The sequence below is a fragment of the Oncorhynchus mykiss genome, chromosome 9 (assembly GCF_057628025.1).
Source record: "Oncorhynchus mykiss isolate SJ-2025 chromosome 9, ASM5762802v1, whole genome shotgun sequence".
Taxonomy (NCBI): Eukaryota; Metazoa; Chordata; class Actinopteri; order Salmoniformes; family Salmonidae; genus Oncorhynchus; species Oncorhynchus mykiss.
In genome coordinates, this window is record NC_143030.1 from 17,943,427 (window position 1) to 17,958,943 (window position 15,517).

The 15,517-nt window shown below is 42.8% G+C and overlaps 1 protein-coding gene across 1 annotated transcript in view; it reads left to right on the forward strand.

Annotated features, from left to right (window-relative positions):
• LOC149980799 (basement membrane-specific heparan sulfate proteoglycan core protein-like) overlaps nt 1-15,517 on the forward strand; it is a 162,250-nt gene that overhangs the window by 121,002 nt on the left and 25,731 nt on the right. Inside the window, exons 10-12 of the mRNA XM_090185681.1 lie at nt 14,593-14,637; nt 14,791-15,060; nt 15,181-15,462. Coding sequence (XP_090041807.1) covers nt 14,593-14,637; nt 14,791-15,060; nt 15,181-15,462 — 597 coding nt within the window. The remainder of the gene's footprint in view (nt 1-14,592; nt 14,638-14,790; nt 15,061-15,180; nt 15,463-15,517) is intronic.

The window sequence follows — 15,517 nt, forward strand, 5'->3', positions numbered from 1 at the left end:
GGCTACATGTGCACCACCAAGTCACAACAGTAGATGAAATTAAGAGGTGAAAATGGACCACATTATTAGGGTGATCCACATGTTCTTCAAACAGCTTACTACACAACATACACGTAGTATTACTTTCTTAGCTACAGTATACATATATCCCTGTCATATTACATAATTTATGCAGCAGCATACAATGCATTTTTGGACTCACCTTGTTGTGCTGTGTTCACTTGAACAGGAAGCTGGCGTGGCGGTCCTTCGTGGACAAATTTTGTCATCAATCTTTGTCATCAAAGTCTGGCATTCTCTGGATTTATGGTGCTTTCAAGACAACTGGGAACTCTGGAAAAAAAAGGTTGAATAATGATGACATCAGTGATCTTCGAGTCGTAGCTCTAGAAAGAGGCCAGAGTTGGATGAAAGTTCAAAACGTATAGTCCCAGTCGTAGCTTGATTTTCCAGTGTTCCGAATTGTCTTAAACTCACTATAGTCAGATTTTGCAGTTCTGAGTTAACAGTTGCTTTGATCAAGGCACAAATCATGCTTCATTGACAGCATGGCCACTGTTGATTGTTTATCATTTTAAACTAGGAAAATAGACCCCTAGTCTTAGACTTAGGACCACACAGCCACTCCCCTGAGTAGCAGGCTAATGATTGCTTTGCAATGCTTGCAGATAAATTTGCGATTTTCAACTTGTGTAATGTTTATCTCCAAAGGCCGATGAGCACCGGCACGTTTTATCTATAATTTCTCTTCATTATTTCTCTTCAGATGACAAGGATTAAAAAGGATATGCCAGTAGATTGTCAAGTTGATTCATGATGATGACTGCTACCTAAGATTTTGAAAGGATTAGTCCAATCAAAGCTACTGTACATGATTTGACGTCATTTTATCTGTGTCCAATGACCTTGAGGCTTCTTGGATGGGCAGTTCTAATGTAACTCTATGGCAGCACCCAAGGGCTAGAATTTTAGAGCTCTATCCTTAGACTTGGTGGTGAAGTAGTGTCCCCGTGAGTGACAGAACACTGAGCCAATCACAGTGCAACGCTCCGTATTTTCTGCTTTCTCAACAATGTTGAGAAATGTAGTAAAGTAATGACTTCTCAAATAAGTTACGCTAAACGTTATTTTGGCTGACAATGTGTTGGCTACGCTATGGTTACGAACCACATAGCATATCATAGCACTTCTGTATATTGCGCTGTAACGTACAATTGACCTTATTTTAGTGCCCAAAAAAACGTAATACTTCCAGGTCAAAAGTAATATGAATATCATTGTAAAGTACAATTTCTCCCCTGTCCAGCAAAATCAATGATGAGACCTTCATGCCGCCCAGCTCTGCGTAATTAAAGAAGTCAATGAGCTCTGTCGAGTCTTTTTAAAAATAGCGGCTGGGGAAGTGAAACCTAGTGAAAGGGAAGGGGGAGATAAGCCATGTGGGAAAATAGCTTTTTCACCCGATCTGTCCAACTTATCATCTCTAAAATGTAAATAAAACACTATAAAGAGTTTGTATGTGTCATTGCATACCCATTTGAAGATTTGTGTTGAATTTGAATCTGGCTTTTAGGGCGGCGCTAAAGTTATCTTCAGAAGTAAACAGCTGCTGTCGCGGCTTTTGAGAGTCATGACGGCTTGCAATGATGATGTAAAAATTAATGCATGCAGTTGTACAATTGACTAGATATCCCCCTACCCTGTCTCTTTCTTGTTTTTAATGCACATGTACATTACATAATGACACGTCACAATTTAACAGCGTCTGAGGGCTCAGTCATTTCAACTTTTCTCCAAAACGATCGGGCCATTACCATGTCAATCAACACTTGGATAGAAACACACCCCAGATGTTGATGCCAACACAGTTGCTACAGTCCCATTAGTTTTCATTGCAGTCTCATTTGAATGTAGCCTCGCAAATTTGTTCGGAATGGGGTTAGTCAACAGTAGGTGACAGCATGTTAGCTAGCTAACAAACTTGTCTACATGCTATCTACCTAAATACCCAACATTTATTGACTTGATTATTCACATCATTCTTAGCTAAGTGGTATAGTCTTTGTGCGTTCTCAATGAACATAAATTAGCTCAGGCTATCTACTCTAATTTTAGAGCACTCTGGTCTGAGTGTGCCAGAGTGCAGAATATTTGGTGTATTTGCGAATGCTTAACACCCGTTGAATATGGCCGGTGTCAGAAAACGTTGGCAAAACATTAAATTGTTCATTAAATTGTTGCCAGCAACACAGTTACAGTCACCAATGCTCTGGATAACATGAAAACAGCCTAACCAGCTCTGCTGTGGTGAGTAAAATGGTCAGAGTAAAGTGTTCTCTCATTTGTGCCTGGAAGTAGCTAGCCAGTTAGCTTGTGATGTGGGCTTCACTGCTGTTGTGATGGTCAGAACGCTCAGATCAACCCTAGTCCTCTGCCAGTGTGCGCTCTGAACGCTCTGACTTTCAGCATCAACTTCCTGTAGACAGGCATGGTGCAACGCTAGTATGCTCAACTGAAAGGATACCGTTTGTTTACAGTATACTTACATGGCTAAATAGTCAACTCAGCAAAAACAAGAAACGTCAATTTTTCAGGACCCTGTCTTTCAAAGACAATTCATAAAAATCCAAATACCTTTACAGATCTTCATTGTAAAGGGTTTAAACACTGTTTCTCATGCTTGTTCAATGAACCAAAAACAATTAATGAACATGTACCTGTGGAACGGTCGTTAAGACACTGAGTTTACAGATGGTAGGCAATAAGGAGGCCTTTCTACTGACTCTGAAAAACACCAAAAGAAAGATGCCCAGGGTCCCTGCTCATCTGCGTGAATGTGCCTTAGGCATACTGCAAGAAGGCTTGAGGACTGCAGATATGGCCAGGGCAATAAATTGCAATGTCCGTACTGTGAGACGCTTAAGACAGCGCTACAGGGAGACAGGACGGACAGCTGATCGTCCTCGCAGTGGCAGACCACGTGTAACAACATCTGCACAGGATCTGTACATCCGAACATCATACCTGCGGGACAGGTACATGATGGCAACAACAACTGCCCGAGTTACACCAGGAACGCACAATCCCTCCATCAGTGCTCAAACTGTCCGCAATAGGCTGAGAGAGGCTGGACTGAGGGCTTGTAGGCCTGTTGTAAGGCAGGTCCTCACCAGACATCACCGGCAACAACGTTGCCCATGGGCACAAACCCACCATCGCTGGACCAGACAGGACTGGCAAAAAGTTCTCTTCACTGACAAGTTGCGGTTTTGTCTCACCAGGGGTGATGGTCGGATTCGCGTTTATCGTCGAAGGAATGAGCGTTACACCGAGGCCTGTACTCTGGAGCGGGATCGATTTGGAGGTGGACGGTCAGTCATGGTCTGGTGCGGTGTGTCACAGCATCATCGGACTGAGCTTGTTGTTATTGCAGGCAATCTCAATGCTGTGTATTACAGGGAAGACATCCTCCTCCCTCATGTGGTACCCTTCCTGCAGGCTCATCCTGACATGACCCTCCAGCATGACAATGCCACCAGCCATACTGCTCGTTCTGCGCGTGATTTCCTGCAAGACAGGAATGTCAATGTTCTGCCATGGCCAACTAAGAGCCCGAATCTCAATCCCATTGAGCACGTCTGGGACCTGTTGGATCGGAGTGTGAGGGCTAGGATCATTCCCCCCCTGAAATGTCCGGGAACTTGCAGGTGCCTTGGTGGAAGAGTAGGGTAACATCTCACAGCAAGAACTGGCAAATCTGGTGCAGTCCATGAGGAGATGCACTGCAGTACTTAATGCAGCTATTGGCCACACCAGATACTGACTGTGACTTTGGATTTGGACCCCCCCCCCCCTTTGTTCAGGGACACATTCCATTTCTGTTAGTCACATGTCTGTGGAACTTGTTCAGTTTATGTCTGTTGTTGAATCTTATGTTCATATAAATATTTACACTTTATTAAGTTTTCTGAAAATAAATGCAGTTGACAGTAAGAGGACGTTTCTTTTTTTTGTTTATATAGCATGTAGTATGTACTCATTAAGTATGTACTATACAGTATGTTAGTATGGGTTTTCGGACACAGCCCACGTTTGTATGCGGCTTTATTAACTGAATTATGTATTTTTTACAATTTTTGCAAACTGATATATGACACATTAATGCCAAAATAACATGCGAAACAAGAAAAAAATGTGAGGCTCATAACAGGTTCTGCCCCACATTGTTAGGCCTGTCCAGTACTTTAAAAATATCCTCTCCTGTTGTCCTGGTTTCCAGTGGTTTGCAGAAGTGGATGTCTTCTTTAATTGACCCCCCATAACCGTAACGGACATAAGACCAGGAGCTGTGCCAGGCCCGCCACATCTGTTGACTCATCCAGCTGTAACGCAACAAATGTAGAATTACTGATGCTAGCATTGGATGTGCTCGTGGAAGCAGAACAATGTGTCGTCGACAGGTGCAGGTGTAGTACTGTTCGTAGATATACTACCAGTATAGCTGCTATGTGTCTCTGGATGTGGGCCTTACTTTAACCATTTATCAATGTCAAACAGAATGAGCAGCAGCTACGTTTGTCTACATACGGACCGTTAGTGGAATGCCCGCGAGAGAGTAAATGTTCATGTGGACGTGGATGTTATGTGGACTCGGATGTTAATTATTTGACTAGGCTACCTGTATTTGACATTGTGTTGTTATTTCGCTGAACACTAGATGGTTTCATTTAATTTTTGGCAGTGAAACGAGGCTACACAGGCGAGAAAAACACCTCACCCAAATGTATAGCCCGTTGGACAACATAAATGGACTGTTTGAAAATGTGAGGAAAAATCCCCCAAAAATTGGGCGTACCCCCGACGGCATTGTGCGTATCCCTGTTTGGGAATACCTGGTTAACACTTTGTTCAGTCACCTGACGGTTTAAAGAGACAGTGTACAATTTTCAATGTAATGCAACTCAATAGGAAAATAGTGTTTTTACACAATGTAGAATCCTAATATTCCAGAAAGTATTGCAATTTCAATGACAGGTATTCATATACACATTTTAGCTTTTATAATAAACCAATGTCTTTACAGTGTTACATATTAGTTTCCAGGGCACAACATGTGCTTCAAAAGTAGCTGGAATTCATATATGAGCTGTATATCAATCAATATAACACACTATTTTCTGGTGCTCCTAAATTTCATGTGGTGCTCCTAACTTTTTGAGAGCACCAGTGTTACCTGCATGCTATTGTCACGAAGGGTTAATACTGTACCATAGCGAACAAAGAAATTGTCTATCCTCTATCAAGGCACAAGGCGAGACCCAGATGCAGACACAGGAGGCAGATGGTTGGAGTCTTACAATGTTTAATAATACAAGGGGTAGGCAAGAGAATGGTCGTGGACAGGCTAAAGGTCAAAACCAGATCAGAGTCCAGGAGGTACAGAGTGGCAGACAGGCTCGTGGTCAAGGCAGGCAGAATAGTCAGGCAGGCGGGTACAGAGTCCAGAAACAGGCAAGGGTCAAAACCGGGAGGACTAGAAAAAGGAGTGCTGGAAAACCAAGCTGGTTGACTTGACTAAACATACAAGACAAACTGGCACAGAGAGACAGGAAACACAGGGATAAATACACTGGGGAAAATAAGCGACAATCACAGGAACAGGTGAAACAGATCAGGGCGTGACAATCCTCACCTGGATGCTTTATCCCTCGGGGCAGAGCCGGGGAGAAAAGTTGAAGAAAAGAGAAAAGTAAGAAGGGAAAAAGACAAGCTATTGGAGAAGAGTGGCTCTTAAGTACACTCTCTGTTTTATTCTTGTTGACTCTCTCTTGGAGAAGAGTGTCAGCCCCGTATGTACACTCTCTGTTTTAGTGTTGACTTTCTCTTGGAGAAGAGTGTCAGCCCCGTATGTACACTCTCTGTTTTATTCTTGTTGACTCTCTCTTGGAGAAGAGTGTCATCCCCTTAAGTACACTCTCTGTTTTATTCTTGTTGACTCTCTCTTGGAGAAGAGTGTCAGCCCCGTATGTACACTCTCTGTTTTAGTGTTGACTTTCTCTTGGAGAAGTGGTATGACTAAACAGGTTGTTCCTTCCTACTCTCTGTTATCCATGGTCCTATGCTCCTTGCAGAATCTTTTGGACAGAGAGAAAGTTCACTGTTGTTAAGATCCTTTAGTGAAAGACAGTGCAACAGTTTATCCACAGCTGTTGTGTTGTCTCTAAGGACACACGCGTGCAAGCGTACATGCATGTGTGTGTGTGTATGTGCGGGTGGATGCATGTAACTGTGTACACGTGTGTGTTTGTTAAGTGGGGGGAGGCTGAAGTTGTTAAATTTACTTGGTGATCAGTGGAACAACTGAAATTAGTTGGGTAGGCTTGAAACCTGACAACTTAGCAAAGGGCCTATAAGCATCTGTTCTATTCTCGTTCCATCCTCTTTTCCTCCAGTAAAGAGGAAGGAACCAGTGTGACATCATGCAGTGTGGGGCCATACAGAGAAGTTGGTCAGAAAATAAACACGCCTTTAAACACTACTATTTTCTCACAGTCTTTGTTCATTTCTGTAGAATGAGTTAGTGTGTTTGTGTATGAACACTAATGGCCTGATTTACTAAGACTTTGATGGACAAAAGGAATAAAACATGAATGAAAATTAAGACAGTTCTATGCTTTAGCTTTTTGGTTTTATTCCTTGTTGATTTAACAGTGCAAATACTTATCAGTAAATTATACCACAATGGGATTGCTGGACATGGTGAGTCTCTGGCCTTTTAAAACTGCAGTCCGTAATTGAAACTACCACAAAACGGCCACCCTGCCACTTGTTGTGGTATACAGCTGAGGAATGTTGCTAGGGGAATTTATTCATGTACAATGTTTGTTTACACTGATATTGTGAACAAACAGTCATAAAATAACAGTATATTCTGTGTTATATTTTATATTTATATAGCGCTTTTTAACCAACTGAGGTACTCAAAGCGCTTTACATAGTAGGGGGAAACTCACCTCTTCCACTAGCAATGTGTTGCACCCACCTGGGTGATGCAAGACAACCATTTCTGTGTCAGAACTCTCACCACACATCAGCTATTAGGTGGAGAGGTGACGATAGAGTGCCTTCAGAAAGTATTTGACTAATTTCACATTTTGTTGTGTTACAGCCTGAATTCAACATGTATTAAATTGTTTCTTTTTCTCACCCATCTACACACAATACCCATAATGACAAAGTGAAACATGTTTTTAGAAATGTTTGTAAGTCTATTGAAAATGAAATACAGAAATATCTTACATAATTATTCACACCCCTGAGTCATTACTTTATAGAATCAACTTTGATAGCGATTACAGCTGTGAGTTTTTCTGGGTAAGTCTCTAAGAGCTTTCCACACCTGGACAGCGCAATATTTGCTGATTACTCTTTTAAAATGATTCAAGCTCTGTCAAATTGGCTGTTGATCATTGCTAGACAACCATTTTCAGATCTTGCCATAGATTTTCAAGTAAAGTCAAAACTGTATCTCAGCCACTCAAGAACATTGACTATATTCGTGGTAAGCAACTTGTAGATTTGGCCTTGTGTTTTAGGTTATTGTCCTGCTGAAAGGTGAATTCATCTCCTAGGTTTGGTCGAAAGCAGACAACTAGGTTCTCTCTAGGATTTTTCCTGTGCTTAACTCAGTTTATTTTTGATTGCAAGCATACCCATAACATAATGCAGTCACCTGTAACGGTTGTCGTCGTCTGATGAGGAAGAATCGGACCAAAGAATAACAAAGTGCAAAACGAAACCGAAACAGTCCTGTCAGGTGCAGAACAGTAAACAGAAAACAACTACCCACAAAATATAGGTGGGGAAAAACCTACCTAAGTATGGTTCCCAATCAGAGACAACGATAGTCAGCTGTCCCTGACTGAGAACCATACCCGGCAAAAACGAAAAAAGAAATACAAAACATAGAAAAAAGAACAGAATGCCCACCCCAAATCACACCCTGACCAAACCAAAATAGAGAAATAAAAAGCTCTCTGTCAGGGCGTGACAGTAACCCCCCCCCCCCCCCCCCCCCCCCCTCCACAAAGGTGTGGACTCCGGCCGCAAAACCTGAACCTATAGGGGATGGTCTGGGTGGGCATTTCTCCACTGTGGAGGCTCTGGTGCGGAACGTAGACCCCACTCAACCTCTGGCTTGGCCCACTTTGGTGGCGCCTCCCGTGCGGGAATCCTCGCTGCCGACCCCGGACCGGGGACCTTCGTAGCGGGCCCCGGACTGGGCACCCTTGTTGTGGGCCCCGGACTGGGCACCCTTGTTGTGGGCCCCGGACTGGGCACCCTTGTTGTGGGCCCCGGACTCGGCACCCTTGTTGGGGGCTCCGGACTGGAGGGCGTCGCTGGAGGCTCCGGACTGGAGGGCGACTCTGGAGGCTCCAGACTGGAGGACGTCGCTGGAGGGAGGAGACGCAGAGACAGCCTGGTGCGTGGGGCTGCCACAGGATGAACCGGGCTGTGGGTGAGCACTGGAGCTCTGGTGCGCAGCCTTGGCACCAATCCTCTAGGCTGAATGCCCACTTTAGCCCGGTCCCTCCAGAGTGCAGGCACAGGTCGAACCGGGTGGTGGGGAGCACTGGAGATCTGTTGCTTACCACTCACACCTCTCCACTTGGCTCAATGCCCACTTTAGCCCGTACGGGCGGAGCGTAGGCATAGGACGAACTGAACAGCCCCAGCGCACCGGAGACACAGTGTACAGATCCGGAGCAGGATACCCTGGGCCGAAATGGCGCACCAGAGATCAAGAGTGCTGAGCAGCCATCCTGGCTGGATGCCAACTCCGCCAATCTCCCTGTGTGCCCCCTCTCGTGCCTGCTTTGCTGACTCACCTCATATTGCTGCCATTCAGCTTAAGCTGCCTCCAGTTCCTTCTTCGGGCGGCGACATTCTGTCTCCAGGGTCCCTTTCCGTCCAGTATCTCCTCCCATGTCCAGGAGTCCTGAACCCTCTGCTCTTCCATACCACGCTGCTTGGTCCGTTTGTGGTGGGTAGTTCTGTAACGGTTGTCGTCGTCTGATGAGGAAGAATCGGACCAAAGCGCAGAGTGGTAAGTGTTCATGACTTTATTTAGCAACTGAACACCGAACAAAGATAACAAAGTGCAAAACGAAACCGAAACAGTCCTGTCAGATGCAGAACACTAAACAGAAAACTACCCACAAAACAGGTGGGAAAAACCTACCTAAGTATGGTTCCCAATCAGAGACAACGATAGTCAGCTGTCCCTGACTGAGAATCATACCCGGCCAAAACAAAAAAATTACAAAACGTAGAAAAAAGAACATAGAATGCCCACCCAAATCACACCCTGACCAAACCAAAATAGACATAAAAAGCTCTCTAAGGTCAGGGCGTGACATCACCACTTGAAAATATGAAGAGTGGTACTCATTATTAATGTATTGTATTGTATTTGTTCCAACCATAACACTCTGTTTTCAGCACAAAAAAACAGTATTGCTTTGCCACATTTTTTGCAGAATTACTTTAGTGTGTTGTTGCAAACAGGATGCATGTTGTGGAATATGTGTATTCTGTACAGGCTTCCTGCTTTTCACTCTGTCAATTAGGTTAGTATTGTGGAGTAACTACAATGTTGTTGATCAATCCTCAGTTTTCTCTTATCACATCCATTTAACTCGAACTCTTTAAAAAAAAAGTCACCATTGACCTCATGGTGAAATCCCTGAGAAGTTTCCTTCCTCTCAATCAAGTTAGTGAGGAAGGACACCTGTATCTTTCTAGTGACAGGGTGTATTGATACACCATCCAAAGTGACGTTCAAATGGATATTCAAGTCTGCTTTTGTTATTTAGCCCATCTACCCATCTTTGAGAAGCGTTGGAATACCTGGTCTTTGTGATTGAATCTGTGTTACAAATTCACTTCTCAACTGAGGGGCCTTAGAGATAATTGTCTGTGTGGGGTACAGAGATGAGGTTGTCATTCAAAAACCATGTTAAACACTATCATTGCACACATAGTGAGTCCATGAAACGTGTTATGCGACTTGTTGTGCACAATTCATTTCTGAACTTATTTAGGCTTGCCATAACAAAGGGATTGAATACTCATTGACTCAAGAAATGTCTGCTTTTCATTTGTAAACACTTTGAAAACATAATTCCAATTTGATATTATGGGATATTGTGTGTAGGCCAGTAACAAAACATCTCAATGTAATCAAATTGAAATTCAGGCTGTAACACAACAAAATGTAGAAAAAGTCAAGGGGTGTGAATACTTTCTGAAGACACTGTATTATGCCAATTAGAAATAAGGGGGATGATTAGGTGGCTATGATGGAAGGGGGCCAGGTTGGTAATGTTGCCATGACACCAGGGTTAACATCCCTAGTCTTACAATAAGTGACATGGGATTTTTTATAACCACAGAGAGTCAGGACAACCGTTTAACTTCCTATCAATAAGACAGCACCCTAAGCAGGGAAATGTCACCTAGACTGCTCTGGGATCTCCTTTGACCAGAGAGAAGAGTGGCCCCTACTGACCCTCCAACATCACTTCCAGCAGTTTCCCATCCAGAGACAGAATAAGCCCGTCCCTGCTTAGCTTCAGAGGAAAGCCAGCAGTGGGATGAAGGGTGGTATGCTATTGGTACTGTAGGTGACAACATGTAAAGTGACATGAGATAACATTAAACTACACGTGAAAATATTTTAGCACGTGAAAACATGATCTCGTGAAATAAATGTGACAACATGGGGAATCAACATTTCAATGTGATACCATGAAACTAAACGTGATAACATTTTCACAACCAAAACAGCAAATCTCGATTTTCAAATTACCAATTTTTTCACATGTGAAAATTTAATTCTACAGAGAGTTAGGTTTTCCCATGTGAATGTTTTTCACACGTGAAATTGTTGCAATTCACATGTGAGGTGGAAATGTCATTTTTCTCTCGTGAAAAGGTAGTGTTAATATTAATTTAATACATTTGAACATATGGTTTCAAGATTTACCTCATGTCTCTTGTTTTCACATGTGAAAATGTCAGCTCAACATGTGAAAACAGTTGTTTCACATGTGAAAATGTCAGCTCAACATGTGAAAACAGTTGTTTCACATGTGAAAATGTCAGCTCAACATGTGAAAACAGTTGTTTCACATGTGAAAATGTCAGCTCAACATGTGAAAACAGTTGTTTCACATGTGAAAATGTCAGCTCAACATGTGAAAACAGCTATTTCACATTAGAAACTGCAATTTTCATGTGAAAGCGCAAGGGATGTAATTAAATGGTGTAGGAGTTAAGGTGAGTGACATGCTGTACATTTGACATGATCGCTTCAATATGACCCCACCTGGGATTTGAAACTCAGAACCTCTACATTTGGGGTACGCTGATCTTTCTGCTGCGCTAAAGAGTCTGTACTTCTGCATTCTCAGAAGTCCCCCACAGATGAATTGTTCGTATACATCTCTGCATATTGCAAAATAATGCCATCTGCACTTCTATTTTAGTTATCAGTTAATCTGACTATTCTGTCATCATTGATTTAATATACTGGATTCAGTAATTTGAGGGTTTTCTGTATAATTGTCTAATGTTGGTGGGGCATATTATTCTGTTTTAATGTTACTCCTGAGTAACTATGATAAATATAATAGGTTTTATTGAGTGTATTTTAAACAAAGCTGAGATTTACAGTAAAGTTCAACGTTTAGCAATACAGGTGAAATCAGTTATTGACACACAAACGGTGCCGTGGAAGATTGGAATGCCATGAACCAAGATATTGTGAGTTTCAATCAAATCACATTTTATTGGTCACATCCATATATTTAGCAGATGTAATTGTGGGTGTGGCGAAATGCTTGTGAGGACATGTTGCATTTAGATTAGTTGTTGATTTAGTCACATGCATAAGGTCAAATGTAATTGCAGTGTACAGTGAAATACTTAAACTCTGAGATCCAACAGTTCAGGTGTAAATGAAACAATAATACAAAATAAAAAAATATATACATATTTACAACTTTGACAATGAAAAGTATAAATGTCCATTAAGGTGTGGGCAGGGTAATTGTCAGTTTCAGGCTGTGATGCAGTTAACATACTAGGCTGTAATGCAGCCCGACAGTATGCTCTTGATGGTGCTCCTGTAGAATACTGTGAGGCCCCTTGGGAAAAGGCCGAATTTCATCAGCCTCCTGAGGCAAAAGAGTTGCTGTCGAGCCCTCCTCACCTTGGTGTCTGTGTGGTTTGACCATTTCAGCTCCTCTAACATATGTACACCAAGGAACTTTGAGGTTTTGACCATCTCCACGGCAACCCCATTGATGAGGATGGGGGCGTGTCCAATCTGGTTCCTCCTGAGGTCCGCAATCAGCTCCTTTATTTTGCTGAAGGTGAGGGAGTGGGTGTTTACCTGGCACTACACCGGCAGAGTGCCTACCTCCTTCATGTATGGTGTCTCGCCGCTCTTGGTAATCAGGCCTACTACTGTTGTGTCGCCAGTGAACTTGATGATGGAGTTGGAACTGTGTGAGGCCATGCAGTCGTGGGTATACAAGGAGTACAGCAGATGACTGAGGATGCACCCTTGTGGGGCCCCTGTGTTGAGAATCCGTTTGGATGAGGTAATGTTGCGTATCTTCACCACCTGAGGGCTGCCCGTCAGGAAGTCCTGGACCCAGTTGCATAAGGAAGAGTTCAGTCCCAGGTCTGTGAGTTTTCTGGTGAGCTTAGACGGCACTATGGTATTGACGGTCGAGCTGTAGTCAATGAACAGCATCCTCAGATATGCAATCCTCTTGTCCGGGTGGGTGAGGGCTGCTTGCAGTGAAATGGCGATTGTGTTGTCCGTGGATCTGTCAGGGGCAGTAGGGGAAATGGAGAGGATCGTGTGTGTCGGGGAGGGAGCATGTGATGTAGTCTTTGACAAGCCCCTCAAAGTATTTCATAATGATGGAATTGAGTGCAATGGGTCGGTAGTCATTTAGTTAAGTTACTTTCTCTTTCTTGGTCAAGTGGATATCTAGAATAATAATTATAGTATAAATAAACAATCACAATGTAATCATGTCAAAGTGAGTCACATGAAAGTTGAAAACACTGTGACTGTGACGTTCCGGGAACATCCTAACAGCAAATTTTAGGGCATCACCTGTGAAATGTAATGTTAAAAATATCCACATCTGAAACGTCATATAAAATATCATCACATGTGAAGTGTTCCAAATGTGAAAGGTTATGTGATCATATGTGAAGATCCACGTGCACAGCTCTCACCCAATTGGAAAAGAGGAATGCATATGTTAGGATTGGCAGGACAGAGAAGCTATGTCTGGTAAGACGAGAGGCGGGGGTGTGTGTCCGTTTGTAAATAACAGCTGGTGCACGATTTCTAATATTAAAGAAGTCTCAAGGTTTTGCTCACCTGAGGTAGAGTACCTCATGATAATCTGTAGACCACACTATCTACCAAGAGAGTTCTCATCTATATCATTCGTAGCCATCTATTTACCACCACAAACCGATGTTGGCACTAAGACCATACTCAACAAGCTGTATAAGGACATAAGCAAACAAGACAATGTGCATCTAGAAGCAGTGCCCCTAGTGGCCTGGGGACTTTAATGCAGGCAAACTTAAATCAGTTTTACCAGATTTCTACCAGCATGTTGAATGTGCAACCAGAGGAAAAAAACTCTAGGCCACCTTTACTCCATACACAGAGATGCATACAAAGCTCTCCCTCGCCCTCCATTTGACAAATCTGACAATAATTCTATCCTCCCGACTCCTGCTTACATGCAAAAACTAAAGCAGGAAGTACCAGTGACTTGCTCCTTACGGAAGTGGTCAGATGACCAATGACATTGAGGAGTATACCACCTCAGTCACCATCTTCATCAATAAGTGCATCGACGACATCGTCCCCACAGTGACCGTACGTACATATCCCAACCTGAAGACATGGATTACAGCGAACATCCACACTGAGCTAAAGGCTAGAGCTGCCGCTTTCATGAAGCGGTACACTAATCCGGACCCTTAAAGAAATCTCACTATGCCCTCAGACGAACCATCAAATAGGCAAAGCGTATAGGGAGGAGGTCAGAGACCTGGCAGTGTGGTGCCTGTTCTTTTAATTTGACTATTTATTACTTTAGTTTATTGACTAAATATTTGTTTAACTCTATCTTGAACTGGATTTTTGGTTAAGGGCTTGTAAGTAAGCATTTCACTGTAAGGTCTACTAAACCTGTTGTATTCGGTGCTCGTGACAAATACAATTTGATTTGGTATGTGTAGTGTTCCAAAACATTTGATTTGATGTGGAATCACATGTTTTTTCCTAATGAGGCAATTAAAAGTTATACTCTTTCAGAATGAATGGCTATTATTCATTTAAAAGGGCTAAAATCTTTGTGGAAATTGCAGATTGCACCTTTAAAATAAAGTACAGTAAGTATAGAGTATGTGGTGATCAGTAACATGAATATGGCATGTTATTTATTTAGAGCTAATATTGGTGCAATGTGACTTTCTTTGTTGTAGTGCTGAATACATACATCAACTCTGGACACTCTGAAGATGATGATGGTAGATATTTGTTCTCTTCATCAAGACTCCATCTCTTAATGCTTCATCCTATTTCTTAATTTGTGATTTTTAAAGTTGATTTTGTCTGGACATATTTTGAGTTTTTAGTGTCTCGAAATAACATGTGTATCATGCTGGTTTGATTTTGTGCAGGAGTGGCAAAGGCTGTTCTGACCATACACCCCAACAGCTCCCAGATATTCAGTGGAGAGTCTGTCACTCTCAGATGTGTCATACAGGGGGGAGGAGTCACTGACTGGGAGTACAGATGGTTAACACCCAGTACAGATCAATGTCCGCAGAAAGAACATGAATGTATTATCAGTGCAGCTGAGTTTTCCCACAGTGGTGACTACAGATGTCTGGGTTCACATCAGCAGCAGGATTCTAAATGGAGTGATGCAGTCAGACTGACAGTGACACGTACGTCATCTTATCTCTCATTCACATCTGTGCTTCCATTCGTATAACCACTTGAATTTGGGCACAATTTTAAGGATGCTGTTTAGTTGTTGTAAAAACATCTGTTGTGTGTTTCCTCAGCTCTGCCCAAAGCTGCACTGAGTGTGAAGCCAAACCATGTGTTCCCTGGAGAGACAGTTACTCTGATGTGTTCAGTAGGGTCTGACAGTATCTGGAACTATCAGTGGTACAAAGACAGGAATGATAATGTAGTATCACAGTCTGTCAGACACACTATAACAGGAGACACTCTCACCATCAATGGAGCAACAGTGAATGAGGGTCCCTACTGGTGTCAGGGCGAGAGAGAGTCCAGACCCACTTCTTCATCCATCAGTGACCCTGTCACTATCACTGTCAATGGTGAGTAGTGTCATACAGACACTATTTATATTAAGTCAATCATGGACTGTGGGTC